The 18,964-nt window shown below is 52.4% G+C and overlaps 1 protein-coding gene across 5 annotated transcripts; it reads left to right on the forward strand.

Moving 5' to 3' along the window:
- The first annotated feature begins 2,563 nt into the window (after positions 1-2,563).
- Positions 2,564-14,349, forward strand: ZBP1 (Z-DNA binding protein 1). 5 transcript variants are annotated; one of them, XM_049869708.1, is made up of 10 exons: positions 2,564-2,770; positions 3,161-3,369; positions 3,649-3,837; positions 6,149-6,403; positions 7,513-7,578; positions 8,207-8,380; positions 9,917-10,084; positions 11,419-11,616; positions 12,435-12,635; positions 14,069-14,349. In XM_049869708.1, exons 4-10 carry the CDS (start codon positions 6,268-6,270, stop codon positions 14,224-14,226), a joined length of 1,101 nt encoding a protein of 366 aa, XP_049725665.1. In that variant the 5' UTR covers positions 2,564-2,770; positions 3,161-3,369; positions 3,649-3,837; positions 6,149-6,267; the 3' UTR covers positions 14,227-14,349. The 5 variants fall into 5 exon arrangements, with proteins under 5 accessions (XP_049725665.1, XP_049725667.1, XP_049725666.1 ...); XM_049869710.1 differs by lacking the exon at positions 3,649-3,837; XM_049869709.1 differs by lacking the exon at positions 3,161-3,369.
- Positions 14,350-18,964: the final 4,615 nt, after the last annotated feature.

Genomic DNA, 18,964 nt, shown 5'->3' on the forward strand with positions numbered 1-18,964 from the left:
GGAGAGATACAAGATGATGGAAGTCTTTAAGTGTAAGGATCGCAGTGAGTGCCTGTGAGATGCTCACAGCAGATCCTGGGCTTCCCTTCCACATGTGTGGAGTGAGGAATCTAGCAGAAGGTGGAAACCACCACGTTAATGGTTTTCTCTCCTCTCTCCTTTTAAAAAACCTACTTATTTACTTCTTATTTTAAAATCTAATTATTTCTTTTTTTTCTCAGTGCCTGGAGTTATTTTGTACAGACACATCACGTCACATTTTCTAACTTATGCAAATATTGCGAGCACATACCACATGCCAGAAAGCAATGCTCTGTGCTAGTTATTCTCTCCATTTTATAGTTAGGGAAGCTGAGGCTCAGAGAGGTGGCCTCACACAGCTAGGGAGGCGCGGAGCTGCATTCCAACTCTGTGCTGGGAAGGAAGCAAGACAGAGCGGCTCATCTGGGGTGCTGGGCCTTCCCAGCTCCTAGAAGCAGCTCCAGGGGCAGTGGGGACAGGATGGGACCTTCCAAACACAGGCCAGATAACCGGTCAAGAAGGGCACCAGCCTCCCCCAGTGCAGCACAGCGGTCTTTCTAGAAGCACATCAGAGCCTCAGGATTAAGCTTTACGTCCCCTGGGGACCTAGAGGGTCAGGGACAAGCCCTGGGTCTCCACCCTGAAAGATCAGGAGCAGGCAGGGACCCGACCAAGGAGCCAGAGCAGAGCTGCCAGGGAGGAGGGAGAACCCAGGGGTGAGGCCTGGAGGCCAGAGGAGAGAAGATTCCCGAGGGCCAGTGGTCGCAGAGAAGCCGGTCCGATGAGGGCTGAGGATCCCTCGAGAGGTTTAGCTAGAGAACTGGGATCTTGACTCTATCAGATATAGAAAGAATGATGGATCAACACATGCGAGGACAGGAAGTCTGAAGAACGGAGGACGGACGGGGGCCAGGCGGGGGGCAGGATAGGGTGTCCTCACCTGAGGTGGTGGTCCTCTTTCCTAAATCAGAGGGTCCGGGAGCGACCGTGCCAGAGCCCAGGTTGGTGAGCCGGCGCCACCTGGTGGCCAGTCCTGGCACTGCGCCCTCTCCGCTGCCCGCTTTGCCTTTGGGGGCTGCACCCAAGACCCTCCCGAGGGCGCCTCTGTGACCTCCTGAGTACCCTAAACCACCTGCTCCTTTTCAGTTATACATGGAGGGGAACTAAATGTCGTGGTGGTTTGCTGTTTTTATAGACCTGGCCCACACTTGCTGACTCTCTACCTCGGCTGCTATGAGGTCGCCGTTCAGGTGCGGATTTAACGGTCTGGATGCAGCCAGACACCAGTGGTTTTTAAAGCTCCCTGAGCAGTTCTAACCTGCAGCCAGGACTGGGAATCGCTCAGATTAGGTGGGCACCTCCTGTCTGCTCCGCAAAGACACATTCAAGCGAACCTCAGGACTCCTCCATCCCAGTTGCTGTCCCTAAGCCCCTCCTTGCATAGAACTGCTGGGGGAAGGGGTCCCCCAAGTGCGCATGGACCTGCAAACCCTCCCAGCCCTCTGTGCTGAGACTCAGAGGAGAGCCCTGGGTCTCCTTGAGTCCAGAGATTTCTGGGGCTGAGCTCCTGACCTCTGGGCTGCCCTCAGTTTCCCCTTGTGTAGCCTGGAAGAGAATGGTCGTTCTGAACTGCTTTGGGGTCACCGGCCCCAAATTTGAAAATTTATCAAAGTCCTTTTACTAGAGAAATAGATGAGGTTATGATCGCAGACCGCGGGGAGGGGGAGGTTGGTCAGTGGGTTAACCCATCTAGTCTGATCGGGGCCCCATAAAGTGAATACTTTTTTTTCTTTTTTCTCTCTCTCTTTTTTATGGTGGTGAAAATACACAGAGTATAGCATCTACAAACACAACAACTTCCACATTTACAATTCAATGTGAGGCAGGTACTTGTATTAACTTCACTTTACAGGCAAGGAAACTGAGGCACAGAGAGGTTAAGTAACGTGCCCCAGGTCACACACCCAGTAGATGGTGGCGCTGGGTTTGAACCCAAGCATCCTGGCTCCAGGCTCCACCGAGTACCCCCTCCCCCAGATGTTAACCTCAGGGGATATTTGTGAAGTGACCACAGGAAGGTGTTTTCTAATCTGTTATGCTGACATTATTCAGCAGGTTCTAGCGTGAGGTTGGGAAGCTGATGTGGTCTGTGAGCTGAGAGTGGTTCACCCGAGACGTCTGGATTTTACAGACCAGGGAACACATGGCAGTAGCAGGTAAGGCTGCCTTTGCCTGTGCTGAGACCTTGCTGGCCCAGCCTCAGCTTCCCCTCCAAGGAAAGAAGACAATACCGGCCCAGGTAGAGGGGCACACAAGGCTGGGAGTGCCCAGTAGGTGCTCACTGAAAAGAGCTGTCACTTTGATAGGCACACGAACGTCTCCTCTGTGCTTTGGGGTTGGGCATGGTGCGGGAGCTCCCTGGGCTGTTGTGGTCATGCCAAGCCCATCCTCCCCACCCCGTCCCGCCTATCAATCTTCGGTTTCAATTTCGTTTCTTTCAAAATCCACAAGGAGAAGCTTCACTTTCTGTTTCTGTAGAAAATTCATCAGGTTTGGCTGGCAGGAAACCAGACAGGCTAGGCCTGTTTCCGAGATGTGAGCAGCTGACATCCGCCAGCTAGAATTGACTTCTCTTATGAGTGAAGAACCACAGGAAGCACCGGACTCACCCACGAAAGGACTCACCAGACCAAGAGCCCGGGGCCACCGTTCAGTATGGCCGAGACCCCTGCTGACCCAGGCGAAAAAGGTAGTTACTTCTTCCTTCCAAAGAAGCCTGGGGGTCAGGGTGGGATATGAGCTTCTCTTTCTGGCTCCTTTCCTTGGCCCAGATGACAGCGGTGATGACAACAGTATCCTAAACAACACCTGTAATAGGAAGAAGGAGAGTCTGTTTAGAGAGCTGACTATGTGCTAGACACCTCACAGCACACCTGCCTGCATCTTGGCAACACAGCCTGCAGCGGCGCTTTACAGATGACACAGCCAAAGGGACTCTCTTGGGGCTAGCACAGCTGGCGAGTGTGGGAGCTGGGCTTGGAAACTGTTCTTTATACTCATTTTGAGAGGCAAGGGCATTGCTTTGATAAGATGTGTATGTGAGTGTGTCCCCCCCTCCCCCGTTTCCTTCTTGCCTCAGATAACATTTTCCTCCTGGAAGAACCGCAAAGGCTAATGGTGCCTGAATCCTGGGCTCAGGCACTCACTAAGCCCCGTGGTCTGTGCCTGGAGGTGCTTCAAGTTCTTGTCTCGTTGAATCCTTACGACAATCATTGAAGTACCCACTGCCGTGGAGTCAATTCCGACTCATAGCGACCCGATAGGACAGAGTGGAACCGCTTCACTGAAGTAGGCACTGTTATTATTCCCATTTCACAGATGGGGAAAACTGAGGCACTGAGTGGTTACACAGCTAATAAGTGGCTGAACCCTGGGAAAGCACCCATTACAGGGTCTGAAGGAGAAGAGGGTGTGCTGGGGAGGGGGCCGGCAGAGTGTGGGGCCCCTGCAGGTACAGGCAAGGGCACTTGGTAAAGGCTTTTCTCACTTTTTTTCTCCTCTGGCTGATTTCCGTTCCATTACAACTGGTCGCTTACACTCGGTCCCTTTTACAACATCCGTTTTCAGGCATATCAGCTGGGCACACAGGAGCCTGAGCCAGCCAGCCCTAGGGCTCTGGTTTCACTGACTCTCAGGGTCCACCTCTCCTTTGGTGTCGGGGAAGTTAGGAGGAGACAAAGGGAGAGGTGAAGTGGAGCCAACCTCCTGAGCAGGCGTTGCGAGAACCAAAACTCCTCCAAACCAGCCAAAGAGCAGGTGTGCAGCCAGCTGGAGAGGTGTCACTTCCCACTGGGGGTGTCACTTTGCATGAAGGGGCAGCACTCCCAGGTCTGTACTTGCTCTTTCCCTGATCACAAGGGGAGCTCCATTTATCCCCTCCCCCACTGAGCCCTGCCCGAGGGAGCCAAGACACCTAAAGGAGCGTCCCATTAGGAAAGAAAAACCTAGATCGAAAGGGGTGGGCCACTGCCCCAGAAAGGGCCTACTGTGAGCCTCCCTTGGGGATTTTGGGGGTGAGGTACTTCCTGATGACAGGAAGGCCTCCACCCACTGTGGGCTCTCCCCAGCTGGTGGCTCCAGGGCGTGCCTGTACCACCTCTACCCAACTTAATCCTCTGGGTCTGGCTTTCTGCAGAGCAGCCAGTTTTGACGTTTGAGATCCTCCCCTGGGGAGGAGCAGGGGTGATGGGGTGGGCTGCCTAGGGCTCCTTAAAGTCAGGGCAGGAGAACTGAGGCCTTGTCAGCTGGTCCATGGTGAGTCACCCACACCCTGCCCTGGGTCAGCTGGGCAGACAACTGTCCTGGTAGAGACACACCCACTCAATCACCCACTTACCCACTTACTCACCCACCCACTCACTCACTCACCCACCCACCCACTCACTCACTCACTCACCCACTCACCCACTGACTCATCCACTCACTCACCAACCAGAACAACTGTCCTGGTAGAGACACACCTACTCACTTAGTCACCCACTTACCCACTTACTCACCCACTCACTCGCCCACCCACTCACTCACTCACCCACTCACTCACCCACCCACTCACCCACCCACTCACCCAGTGACTCATCCACTCACTCACCAACCAGGACAACTGTCCTGGTAGAGACACACCCACTCAGTCACCCACTTACTCACCAACCACTCACTCACACACTGACTGACCCACCCACCCACCCACTCACTCACCCACCCACCCACTCACTCACTCACCCACTCACCCACTGACTCATCCACTCACTCACCGACCAGAACAACTGTCCTGGTAGAGACACACCTACTCACTTAGTCACCCACTTACCCACTTACTCACCCACTCACTCACCCACCCACTCACTCACCCACTCACTCACCCACCCACTCACCCACCCACTCACCCACTGACTCATCCACTCACTCACCAACCAGGACAACTGTCCTGGTAGAGACACACCCACTCAGTCACCCACTTACTCACCAACCACTCACTCACACACTGACTGACCCACCCACCCACCCACTCACTCACTCACCCACCCACTCACCCACTCGTTCACTCACTCACTCACCTGCTCACTGCCATTTCGTGAGCACCTACTATGTGTCCAGCACTGTGCTAAGATGGAGGTGCCACAGGAAACAGGCCAGATGCCTCAGGGGATTACAGTAGGGGATCCTTGGGGACATTCTCAGGGGATCCACACACAAAGAGCACCCACCTGTGCTGAGCTTCCCAAGAAGACAGTGTCAGCGAGAGCTGGAGGTCCAGTCATTGGACAGGGAAGAGAGGGCTGAGTGTCCCTGGCCGAGGAACATGTAGAAAGACCCAGGGGCAAGTGGGGCTGACACCTGGAGGGAAGTCAGGGAGGTGGAGACCAGGACCTTGTAGGTGCAGAAGGATCCAGATTCATGCTCAGGCTGCTGAGATCTGAGAGAGACCCAGGAGTAGGGTCTCCTGGGCCTCAGGGGAAAGATTTATTTCTGAATGTCTATCAGGATTCTGGCTGAGATGGAGGTTAACCGTAGGGCTACTTCCTACTTCATAAGGCTCCAAGGAGGGGCGGCTTCCTTCTGCAGGGAGGACAGTGATGGGGACCAGAGAACACAGATGCCACGTCCTCAGGAACTGACTTTCCTTCACTCTCCCCCTCCTGCTTTACAGCCCATTCCTCCCCCATCAAGGCCCTGCCTCTCCTCTGGATGCCTCCTCCAGCCACTCAGCTGTCAGTCACAGCTGTTTCTGGTCTGCCCTGTGCATCTCTCAGAAACCCTGGTGGTGTAGTGGTTAAGAGCTATGGCTGCTAACCAAAATGTCAGCAGTTTGAATCCACCAGGGGCTCCTTGGAAACTCTATGGGGCAGTTCTACTCTGTCCTAGAGGGTGGCTATGAGTCGGAATCGACTCAACAGCAATGGGTTTGGTTTTTATGGTAGGTGTCTCTCACTGAGCAGAAGGGGCTGTCCCTGCTGCTATGCTGGGTGCCTGCCAGGCCTCTGCCCCCGGCCTCTCCCTGGGCCCTGTTTGAAGGGGCTCGGTGGTGGGGGCACTCACATCATCTCTGCCCCTCTTCCTTCTCGCCTAGGCGACCTGGAGCAAAAAATTCTGCAGGTGCTGCGGGAGGCTGCCTCCCCCGTGAAGACTGTCCAGCTGGTGAGGAAATGCCAAGTGTCCAAGAAGGAGCTCAACCAAGTCCTCTACCGAATGAAGGCTGTGTCGACAGTCACCCTCACAGGCCCCGCCACCTGGTGCTTGCCTGGGGATGGAACTGGAGCTGTGATTCCCTCAGAGCTGGCCGAGGCAGGGCCCAGCCGTGGTAACCGGCCATCGGAGGAGGCGGGTAGGACTCAGCACAAGCCATCAGGCAACAGAAAAGCCCAGATTCCGGCCCACAGACCTGGCTTCACGCTGGGCTCTGCCACACTCCCATTGTTCCCTCGCTGAGCCTTGATTTCATTTCCTGGCCAAGGCTGCTTCACAGGGTTGCCGAGAGGGTTACACACAGTGCGCAGCCCAGTGCTGGCAAAACGTTGATAATAGTGACAGAAAATTGTGTTGCCGTTGAGGTGATTCTGACTCATGGCGACCTCACGTGTGCAGAGTAGAACTGCTCCATGGGGTTTTCAAGGCTGTGACCTTTTGGAAGCAGATTGTCAGGCCTTTCTTCCGGGGTGCGTCTGGGTGGGTCCAAAGAGCCAAACTTTTGGCTAGTAGTTGAGCACTTAACCATTCAATTCACACCACCCAGGGACTTCTATGGAATATAATAATGATAGTAATAAAGCTAACAGTAATAGAACAAAGTAATACCCTAAAAACCCACTGCCGTCGAGTCTATTCCTATTCATAGTGACCTACTCATAGAGACCACAGGGTGTCCAAGGCTGCAATCTTTTACGGAAACAGACTGCCACATCTTTCTCGTGTGGAGTGGCTGGTCGTTCGAACAGCCCACCTTTCAGTTAGCAGCCGAGCACTTAACCACTACACCTCCAGGGCTTCTTACTATCACTCTAAAAAAAAAAAAAAAAAAACCCGTTGCCACTGAGTCCATTCCAACTCACAGTGACCCATAGGACGGAGGAGAAGTGCCCCACAGGGTTTCGAAGGAGTGCCTGGTGGATTCAAACTGCTAACCTTTTGATTAGGAGCTGAGCTCTTAACCACTGCACCCCCAGGCCTCCGATATCACTCTAGACCCCCACCCCCACACCTTTTTTTCTAGTTTGAGGGCCAAAAGCAAAAAGAGCTGATGTTATCGAGTGCTTACAATGCAGGAGGCTCTGCCCAGGGGTTCGTGGTCATTTGACTTGATTCTCTCTGCAACCCTGGGAGGGAACTATTCTTCTGTTCTGTTCTACTTCACAGAAAATAACTCTCCCCTAGGAAAAAACTCCCTCATCTACAGAAAAGGAAGCTGAGCCGCCTGACCCATCTTTCTTTCTCCAGCCCAGAAACCCCTGCAAACCGCAGCCAACATTCCCCGGAGCCTGGGGTCCCCACTCAGTGAGCGGGGTAAGCATCTTCTTTTCCTCTCAGCACCTGGCCTGTTTCCCCCAAGCCCTCCGGGTCACTTGAGATGTTAGGATGGATCAGGGCCATGTCCCACGGCCACTAGGTCCTCACAGCGTTCAGAGGCCAGGCTCAGACTTCACAATGAAGAATTTAAATGGCCAAGGAATTATGTCTTTGATCAATAGTTATTTCTTTGATCGACCCCAATTCCTGGCAACTCCATGTATGTCAGGGTAGAACTGTGCTCCACAGAGTTTTCAGTGCTAATTTTTTGAAAGTAGATCGCCAGGCCTTCCTTCCGAGGCACCTCTGGGTGGACTCGAACCTCCAACCTTTCAGTTAGCGGCTGAGTGCGTTATCCATTTGCGCCACCCAGGGACGACTCCTGGATCAACAGTTAACATCACCTGTGCACCTGCCATGTGCTAGGCACTGTGCAAAGCACTTTGTGTCCATCACACATGGATTTTCAGAACCACCTCTATGGTGCAGTTATGATGCCCATTTTACAGTTGGGGAGACTGGTCACAGAGGGGCAGATCACTCGCTCAAGGTTACAGAGCCAGTGGGTGCTGGAGCTGACCCAGACCCCGGGGGCCCTCCTAACCACCGGCCTGCTGCCTTCCAGAGGAAGCAATTTACAGACTGCTGGCAGCGGATGGGCCCCGGGGCGCCCTGAACATCGCCCAGGCCCTGGGAATGAAGACTGCGAAAGATGTCAACCCAGACTTGTATGCAATGAGGAGTAAGCACCTCCTAAGTCTTGACCAGAACTCAAAGACATGGGCGATTTATCGACCAGGTGAGCCCTCACCTGCTGCCTGCACTTGGACCAGGGCAGGGGATCTGAGCTGTGGAGGAAACCACTACCCTCCAGGGTCTTTGCTGTCTACTCTGTCTTGTTAGACATGCCCCAGCAGTTCCAGCAGGTTCCAGGAGGGCAGGCGTGCTGGGGGCAGCAACCAGGGAGGGCTTCCTGGAGGCGTGGCCTGAAGCCTACAGTTGTAGAAGCAGAGAGGTGGGGAGGGGAGGGCCCATTCCCAACTTCATCACCTGGGGTGCAGGAGGTCAGTGTGAGTTTGGTGGCAGGTCTCATAGAGTGCTTTGCCCAACGTGGGGTTTTTAAGTTGCCGGAACAGAAGGCAAGGCTGGGCTCAGGGACTCAGAGGGCAGAGTCCCACAGCCCACTTCTCTCAGACACAGTACTTTTAGAGGTCCACAAAAACATTTTAATTTCCTTTAAAATCAGAAGATAAAAATTAATGTTATAGTAATAATGCCTATCTAATTTTTTTAATAATGTATCCAGCCTGGATTATATTCATCTTTGCAGTAATACCGTTATAACGTACTTTTAAATACTGATTTGTAGAGGAAGGGTCCCAGGAAGATCCCATTACAGCCCTACGGAGTTGGCAAAGCCCAGCAGGTGCCCCCTGCCCATGTGGGGCTGACCCCTCCCATTCATGGATCCCCAAGGGGTCTCAGCATCCTAAGACTGTTTCAAGGAAGGAACGGCAGTCAGATTTTAAACATTGGTGATGAACTCGAACCCTTAAAAATGCCGTGCAAACTAAATATATCAGTGGCCAGACATGGCCCCCAGACAGCTATCTTGCAGCCACTGCTGAAGGGAGAAGGGGCCTTGGAGCTCAGTGGTCAGGGCTGTGCATGCCTGGGTGGCGGGGACGGTGGATGGGGGCAGTGGCTTGAGGCTCCTGCAGTTCTCCCGGCCAGCAGTATGATGGGTGGCCTGGCCATGGGGGTGGCAGGGCACATAGAAAGGGTGGCTTGTCTTGGCAATTCCCAAACAGTGCTGATAAGCGGCTGCATTTGTGAACCATGCTGGTTTCTGGTCTACCTTAGACCGACTGACTCAGAACCCCAGAGTGGGGGCCTGGGAATCTGTGTTTTAACAAGCTCCCCAGGAGATGGGGGTGCTGCCAACTAGTATTTGTAACCTCTGTTCCCTAAAAAAAAGGCAAATGGATAGCATGAAATATCATTAATTCTGATTTTGTGTTTTTGGTGACAGTTTACACAGCAGTTAAGTTCTCATTCAACAGTTTCTAGACAAATTGTTCAGTGACATTGGTTATGTTCTTCACGATGCGTGACCAGTCCCCATGTTTCCATTCTGGTTGTTCCGTTTCCATTCATCTAGTCACCCTGCCCCCTTACATTCTCATCTTTGTTTAATTGTTGACCGTTTGGTCTCGTATAGATGATTTTTCTTAAAGGAACACAGGACTCACAGGTGATAACCTTTATTTTGTGAAACAGTCTGTTATTTAGCTAAAAGGTGACCTCAGGGGCTGAGTGAAATACTGTTTTGCAGAAGATTCTGGAAGGAAAAATCAGTCCTTTGAAAATATTTACCAGCAAAGTACAGTCAACATGATCGTCCAGACCGGATCCAGCTGCCACATTTCCATTAATAACTCTAAGGGCATCCAGATCGGACACACTAACATCATGCAGGAACCCACAGCCTCTGAGGAGAGAGGTAAGCCCTCTACACTCAGGAGAGGGGACCTGGAAGGGCACCTGCACCCCCTGAGGGGTAATGGGCTGTGGTGTAGGTTTAACTCTCCAAAGAGAAAGGGTGGCTTTCAGATTTCCAAGGACCACTTTCATGGCTTGGTCCTGGACTTGTCATCCAGAGGAAGGGCAAGTCCTTCTTTGTACTTAGATCAAACCTCTCCAGCTTTCTCTCCACTCCAATACCTTTTGCCTCATTTTCAATGGGACCTTATATTTTTCCCATGACAAATGGAACTCAATTCGTTCTCCCAGCCGAATGTCACAGACTACCGTATTTTATTTGTTCTGAGACACACATTTTGTTTTTCACGTTTTAACATCTTGTAAATAGGGATGCATCTCACCTGAAGTAGCATCCTCGTTTTGATGAAACACAGTCCTGGAGATTGAGTGCCTCCTCTGTACCAGGCACTGTGGCTGGAGGGCACAGGGCCATCCATCTGTCCAGCCTTGCGATGAGGGTCAGAGGAGCCCTTCCCCACACTGGGCCTCAGTTTCCCCAACTCTGAAAGACTTTGTTCTAGAATCTCGGTCAATGTTTTCCAAATGTTGGTCCTTTGTGTACCACGTTCCTGATTTTGACCACGCCCATGTCTGATTATTGAGTAATGTTTTTAAATGCTTCATCTTATTTTACTCAAATATATCTTAAATTAAAATTTCATATCATTACCTTAAATTGAAAACCATGAAGCCCATGCCAGGAAAACAAAACAAGGTCATAGCTCTGCCTCTCAGCGGCTCTGAGCACTCGTCTGGAGGCGTTAACGACACCTAGCTCACCGCAGAAGGAGACTTTCCCCTCGATGAGGTCAGGAGACTAAACACTGCAGCAGAACTAGGCCCCCACCTTTAGGGCTTGCCAGTGCTCCAGTGACACTCATTCCCTAACTGTTCAGCTCTGCCCCGTCCCCTCCAGACTGGAGTCTGACTTTGCAGCCCTTGAACGGGTTCATTCAGGTTGGAACCGCTGCTGAGAAATTGCATTTCTAACAAGTTCCCAGCTGAGAGCTTGCATGTCTACCCCAGACATACTGAATCGGAATCTACATTTTAAACAAGATCTCCAGGTGATTCTTTCGTACAACTTCCTCGGAACCTGTCAGAAATGCAAATTCTCAGCAAAGGTTCAAACCTAAACGAGCCAGTTCCAAGCTCTGTTTGGTGGCTCCCAGTCTGATGGGGTCTAGGGAGAATTCAGAGCCCAGCCTCTCCCATCTGGCAGGACTTTGTGTGTGGGGAGCAGGGACATCTGGAGTTCCCTCCAGGAAGACCATGCTGCTGCCTCCCTGCCAGGCTCCACGGCACCTCCCCAACCACCTCCAACGGCGCCAGGTGATCCCTCAATGCAGGAGGCCCCGGCCAGTGCCTGGGGATCGCGGGACATCTATATGCTGCACTGCAAACAGGTGCAGCTAGGACACCACAACAAGATGAGCCTCCACGGCACCCTGGACGAAAGCCCTGTCTATACCCCCACAAGAAGCCCCCCAGGTAACCGGCCTCACCCACACCCCAATCCCCCTCCCCTGAAGGGTCTTGAACCAGAGTCTCTGGTAGGGGGAGAGACATGATGGGAAATTCCTGTCCTTCCACCAGGAGACCATACCACAGAGTACAACAGGCAGGGCTTCTGGAGCCTGCACTCTGGGTTCCCATCCTCCGTGACCCACCTCAGGACCTCAGTTTCCTCATCTGTAAAATGGGCCTGGTCTCCCTGGAGAAGCAGGGGTGGGGAGGCAGCTGCAGTTGGGAAGAATGCTTCCAAGGAGCAGAGAGGACAGGAGCCAATAAAGGGACCTGGTGCCCTCTAAGCACTGTGGCCACTCAGTGACCACGGGGTCTCAGTCCTCTGCTGCCCTGGGAATCCAGACATGGGCTGAGGGAGAGAAACAGCAAAGAGGCCTGCAGGGGAACACCCAGGAGGAGAAGGAAAGCCAGGCATGCCAGGAGAAGCCTCCAGAGGTGGGGAGACACCATCAGAGGTGGAGCTGGCAGGGTGGTGGTGACCCTCAGGAGGGCAGTTGCTGGGAGGGGGAGGGACACCAGTCTGAGGGGTAGGGCAAGGTGAGGCCAAGGCTGGCCTACCAGGGGCAGAGAGGGGGCATCCCAGGAGAGCAATGGTATGGGCAGGGGCTGGGCAATGTGGCAGTGACTCCCTGGGTTGTGGGCCAAGTACAGCATGGGCTGCAGGGAGGATGTTCAAGGGGAGGGTCCACCACGAGGGCTCGTGAGCCAGGTGAGGGTCGGACTCCAGGGTCACTGCCCAGCTCACCCCTGCCCTGGCATCTGTCTCTTTGGCCGATCCACAGTTTCTGCCACCCCTAGCGCAGAGGCCTCATTTAAACAGCAGATGCCCAAACCAGGACCTCAGTCAGAGGGGGACGAGCCCCAGAAAGTCCACATGAAGCGTGCGAGGACACCACTGTCAGCAAAAGTAACAAAAATGACGGACGGGTCAGCTGGTCTGGAAGGAAACAAGAAGGACCTTGGGGAGCTGAGGGAGAATGAAGGTAAGCCCAGGGCCACAGTGGACCCCTGCATGTTCTCTCTCGCTCTCATTCATTCATTCAACACTCATTCACTAGACTCCTCTTTCCTGGAGTCTGGGTAACAGCATGGGGTGACGGTAGACAGCAGGAGCTCTGGAGTCAGACTGTCCGTGGCCAAATCTTTCTAGCCAAGGGACCCACCCCGAGTCACTTAGCTCTCTGAGCCTCCAAGCCCTCATCTGTAAAGTGAGGATGACAACAGCCTGTACCTCCTACAGTTGCGGGGGGTGGATAAGCACCCCAGTGCTCAGCCCCATGCCTGGTACGTTCAAGCAGTGGGAGCTATTGTGACTGTCGTCATAGTCCTCATCATCCTTTTAGGCCTCCAGAGAGGGGATCCACAGCCCATGAGACTGTCTCTCCGGGATCAGGCCAGCCTGCTGCAGCAGAGACCCCAAACGTGTGGTCCTGCCTGCTTGACACTCAGTCCTCTCTCAGGTCCACGTGAGGGGGCTGCCACTGACGTCATTCACAGATCCCTGTTCCTTCTACCTCGTGCTCAGCCATCCCTAGGGCTCCACCCCTGACCGTGGGCTCAAGCTCCTCACAGCAAGGAGAGGAACAAGAGGGTCCAGATGGCCAGCAATACCCCCCCTTATGAAGCCCACCAGCACTTCTGCTCTGAGCTGTGGGGGCTGTGGGAGACACAGTCGTGGCTGGGTAGCCAAGGGAAGCTAGAGCCCGGGGAGGGCAGGACAAAAAGGAGAAAATCCTAGCAGAATTCCTTACTGGCCTCAGCACCTGGCCCATGGGCTGCTCCAGCTGGCTGCCCAGCCAGGCAGTGCCACCTGCCTGAGGAGGGGGAGAAGGGGCTGCAGGGGCACAGAGGAGGCTCATGGCCCAGCGGGCGTGGGGTGGGTATCTGGCAGGTAGCACACACAGACAAGAGACAGCAGGTGAGAGGCTGATGTGTGGGCGTGGGGACCAGCGGGGTGCACCTGGAAGTGAGAGACCGACAGCGTGGGTGTGGGGACCAGCGGGGTCAGCCTGAAGGGACTGACGGGCGTGGGCGTGGGAACCAGCAGGGGCGCCGGCCTGACCGGAACTCACCTGAGAGAGGTAAGTCAAAGGCCATGAGGAGGGAGTAAAGTTGACATGCTCAGAATCACGGCCTGGGGCCAACAGGGATATGATGAGCGGGGCCGCAGCGGGGGACAGACCATCCGCCCCACCTCACAGAGCCCGTGAGGCGGGGCGATTAAGACACTGTGGTGACAGGCCAAAGGGGGCGGGGCGGGGGGGGGGACGGGAACAGGAGCGCCTGCGATGGTCCAGGGCAGGGGATACTTGGTCGGGCCATCTGGCGAGCCCGTGGGTGGGGACACGCGGCTTCAACCCCAGTTAACATAGGTCTGATGGCTCCAACGTCCCTTCGCCATCTTCCCTTCCCCCAGATGCTGGTCCCGCGCGATCTGATAGCGATTTCCAGGGCGACGTCGGCCAGGCCACCCCTGGCGTCATCACCACGCTCAACTCCAAGATGGAAGCCCTGACTCTTGGAAGCGGGGACGCCACACCTGCAGACGACAGAGCCCCCAAGGAGGGAAGTTAGTGGGAGGTGGGATGAGGACAAGCTGCCGCCAGCGGTGTGGACTCGTGGGAGAGCCGGAGGAGGCGAGTGCTGGAACTCTGGGCAGTGTGGTCCCAGTCCCATAAACGCCTTTTTGTCCCCTCTGCTTCCTGATGCGTCCACTGAATCAGCATTTGGGGCTGGATTTGGGGTTGCAGTGGCTCTGGCAGGTGTCTTCTCGGGCAAGGGACGGGCAGACAGGACTACCTTGGCGCCCCTCGTGTGCTGAGAGAGGGTGGTCCACCTGGCGTCCCCACACCCCGTGGGCCCACTTCACGGCTCCTTCTACCCTGGCCACCCGCTCTCCTCACTCAAGACCTGGCTTCCCAAGACCCATCCTGGCCATCCAACCTCTTGGCGACCATCTGGGCTTTCTAGAACCTTCTCGACTCAGCCTCAGTCTCTCGGCTGAGCTTCAAGACGACAGATCCCTCCGCCAGGCCCCGTGGAAGCCATTGGGCGCCTGTAGGTCAGGTGACCTCTCCTGGCCAATCAGCAGGATTGTTCAACATGTTCAACATGGCCGCCAGGGCCGCGGGTTCGCAAAGGCCGAGTTCCCCAAAAGAGGCGTGGGCACCGAGATACTGCCAGTGAAAACCGATGGCCGGGCCGGGGACGGGGGACTCTTGGGGACAGAGCGTGATGGGAGATAGCTTTTAGACATGGAAAAGAGGATGGAGGAGGATACAGGAAAGCAGAGATCAGCCAGGTGGTACACGGTGGGGCAGGCCTGACACCCTCAACGCAGGCACGCTCGCATGCACGCGCACACCTCAGGCAGACCCCTCTGACGCGGGCCAGTGAAGGCCCAGCCCGTGAGGCTGACTCAGTGCAAGGGGTCAGTGGGGAAGGCCGTTGAACAAGCCCACGTATCCGCTCCCAGCTTGACTGAGAGGGTCTCAGAGCAGGTGCCAGCACATATGGTGTGCCTCTTAAAGGCAGAGTGCAGGGACACTGAGCTCCTGAATGCAGACATTCCTGAAGTGCTTTTGTCCCTGCACTTGTCCGTTAGGAGACCTTTGGTGCTGAAACCAGCCGAGTCAGATTTCCGCTCCCCTACTACAGCTTGTTCCTCTGGCCTCTCCTGCCCCCTTTCCTTAGCTCTTGCTGCTTGGCCTTCAGGTCCCAGCTGAGACTGACCTCATACAGGCAGTCTCTTCAGGTGCCCAGTCTAACCTGAGTGGGTTCGAACCACTAATTTTTAAATTAATAGTCTAGCGCAAACTGGGTTCCAGTTGCCAGTGAGTTGACTCTGACTCATGGTGACCCCGTGTGTGTCAGAGTAGAACTGGGTTCCACAGGGGTTTCAATGGCTTGTTTTTCAAAAGTAGATTGCCAGGCCTTTCTTTTGAGGCACTTTGGGTGGACTCAAACCACCTACAAGCTCCCTGATAAGCTCTCCAGGAGGTGCTAGACTTTCTTCCAAATTAAATACCAAGCCCATTGCCATCGATTCAATTTGTACTCATAGCAATCCTATAGGACACAGCAGAACTGCCTAATAGGGTTTCTAAGGCTGTAATCTTTATGGAAGTAGATGTCACATCTCCCCCCGCCCCCCCCCCAAGTGACTGGTGGGTTTGAACAGCCAGTCTTTCTGTCAGCAGCCAAGCACTTAACCACTGCACCACCCGGCCTCCTTTTTCCCAAATTACAGCCAAGAAAACCCCATGGAGCAGTTCTACACTATAACACAAGGAATGGCCATGAGTTGGAATCAACTGGATGGCAACAGTTTTGTTTCTTTTGTTTAATGGGGGCAAACTTATTTCAAACACCGTGGTGATCATTCCTTCCTGGGATGTCTGGTCTGCAAACTCAAGCCACCAGATATGAGGATGGGTTGAACTTAAGGTTGGTTTGCTGCTTCTGGGATTGCCTTTCCTCTGTGGTGAGCTGAAAACCATTCGCTTACCTCAGAGTTTGCCCAAGGTCTGTGGTTAACAGGCCCCATATCAGCCAGGAGATAAAAATGGACTCTCAGAACGCCGGCTGATCCACCACCTGCGTCCTCTCCGTTCCCAGCAGCACTATCCACCTGGCAGTGAGATTCCCCCCTCTGCACAATTAATTTGTCATAAACACACTGACAAGGCATTGCTGCCAGTTGGTGGGGCTGGAGGTGAAGGTCAACGCTGCTCTCTTCAGGAAGGAAATGAACTAGCTACCGTGAAGAGCAGAAAATAATTAAGTCCCATCTACCACCACACACTGCCCCCACCCAGCCCTTACTCTCACCAGCTCACCCACCCACCTGCCCCTCCCAGGACAGGTGCAAACAGAACTTGCAACCTCCAGAGTTGAGTGGGGGGAGGAGAAATTCACCCGATGACTTGGAAATGGCTTTCCAAAACCACCACAACCTGCTTGCAAATACAGTTCTGTTTTCTCATCTCAGGTGTTTTCTTCCTCTCAGATGAGCCCAGGCAGGACTCCTCAACTGTGGGGTCTTAGCAGCCAGCCAAGATCAGAGGCTTAGAGCAGCAAAAAGAATCTAGGAGGAAGTCAGGAGCAACTTGGCTGCAGTGACAGAAACCTAGCTCACTGTGGCTTAAACAGAGGGAATATATTTACTCATGTAAATGGAAAATCCAGGGATAACTAATTTCAGGAATGGCTGGATCCAAGACTCTTTCTCTCCATCTCTCTGAGAGACTCTGTCCGTGTGCATTTCAAAAATGAAATGCAATGCATAAACATTGATATTCTAGGCATTAGTGAGCTGAAATGAACCGGTCTTGGCCATTTTGAATAAGACAATCATATGGTCTACTATGCCAAGAATGTCAAATTGAAGAGGAATGGCGACACATTCATCATCAAAAAGAACATTTCAAGATCTATTCTGAAGTACAATGCTGTCAGTGATAGAATAATATCCATATGGCTACAAGAATGACCATTTAATACGACTGTTATTCAAATTTACGCACCAACCACTAAGGCCAAAGATGAAGTAATTGAGGATTTTTACCAACTTTTGCAGTCTGAAATTGCTCAAACATGCAATCAGGATGCATTGATAATCACTGGTGTTTGGAATGCAAAAGTTGGAAACAAAGAAGGATCGGTTGTTGGAAAATATGGCCTTGGTAATAAAAACGATGAAATCGCATGGTAGAGTTTTGCAAGACCAACAACTTCTTCATTGCAAATACCTTTTTTCACCAACATAAACGGTGACTATACACATGGACCTCACCAGATGGAATACACAGGAATCAAATAGACTACATCTATGGAAGAGTTCAATATCATCAGTCAGAACAAGACTGGGGCCTGACTGTGGAGCAGACCATCAATTGCTCATCTGCAAATTCAAGCCGAAGTTGAAGAAAATTACAAGTCCGTGAGAGTCAAAGTACGACCTCAAGTATATCCCACCTGGATTTAGAGACCATCTCAAGAATAGATTTGACACATTGAACACTAATGACTGAAGACCAGACGAGTTATGGAGTGACATCAAGGACGTCATATATGAAGAAAGAAACAGGTCTTTAAAAAGACGGGAAAAAAAAAGAGAAAAAACCAAAATGAATGTCAGAAGAGACTTTGTAACTTGCTCTTGAACCATAGAGTAGCTAAAATGGACGGAAGAAATGATGAAGTCAAAGAGCCGAACAGAAGATTTCAAAGAGCTGCTTGAGAAGGCAAAGTATTATAATGAAATGTGCAAAGACCTGGAGATAGAAAACCAAAAGGGAAGAACATGTCTCAAGTTGAAAGAGCTGAAGAAAAAATTCAAGCCTTGAGTTGCAACACTGAAGGATTCTAAGGGTAAATATGAAATGATGCAGGAAACATCAAAAGAAGATGGAAGGAATACACAGAGTACTGTACCAAGAAGAATTGGTTGACATTCAATGATTACAGGACGAAGCATGTAATCAAGAACCTACGGTACTGAAGGAAGAGGTCCAAGTTGCACTGAAGGTGTTGGTGAAAATCAAGACTCCAGGAATTGACAGAATACCAATTGAGGTGCTTCAACAAATGGATGCAGTGCTGAAGTGCTCACTCGTCTATGCCAAGAAATTTGGAAGGTAGCTACCGGCCAACCAACCGGAAGAGATCCATATTTGCGCCAATTCCAAAGAAAGGTGATCCAACAGAATGTGGAAATTATTGAACAGTATTTTTATCACTAATATCACACACAAGTAAAATTTTGCCAAAGATCATTCAAAAGTGGTTGCAACCATCCATTGACAGGTAACTACCAGAAATTCAAGCTGGATTCACAAGAGGATGTAGAACCAGGGCTATCATTGCTGATGTCAGATGGATCCTGGCTGAAAGCAGAGAATATCAGAAAGATGTTTACCTGTGACTATGCAAAGGCATTCGACTGTGTGGATCATAACAAATCGTGGATAACATTTCAAAGAATGAGAATTCCAGAACACTTAATTGTGCTCATGAGGAGCCTGTACTTAGATCAAGAGGCAGTCATTCGAACAGAACAAAGGGGATACTGCATGGTTTAAAGTCAGGTAAAGTGCATGTCAGGGTTGTATCCTTTGACCATACTTATTCAATCTGTATGCTGAGCAAATAATCCAAGAAGCCGGGCTATATGAAGAAGAACGGGGCTTCAGAGTTGGAGGAAGACTCGTTAACAACCGACATTATGCAAATGACATGACTTTGTTTGCTGAAACTGAAGAAGACTTGAAGCACTTACTGATGAAGATCAAAGACCACAGCCTTCAGTATG

This window comes from Elephas maximus, chromosome 25, assembly GCF_024166365.1.
Source record: "Elephas maximus indicus isolate mEleMax1 chromosome 25, mEleMax1 primary haplotype, whole genome shotgun sequence".
In the NCBI taxonomy this organism is placed as follows: Eukaryota; Metazoa; Chordata; class Mammalia; order Proboscidea; family Elephantidae; genus Elephas; species Elephas maximus.

Excerpts from the sequence above, each read along its gene's own strand:
- ZBP1 (XM_049869706.1), top strand. The coding sequence starts at position 2,737 with ATGGCCGAGACCCCTGCTGACCCAGGCGAAAAAG. Across the intron at positions 8,381-9,916 it reads ATGGGCGATTTATCGACCAG|AAGATTCTGGAAGGAAAAAT; the intron begins GTGAGCCCTCAC and ends ACTGTTTTGCAG. Across the intron at positions 12,636-14,068 it reads GGAGCTGAGGGAGAATGAAG|ATGCTGGTCCCGCGCGATCT; the intron begins GTAAGCCCAGGG and ends CCCTTCCCCCAG.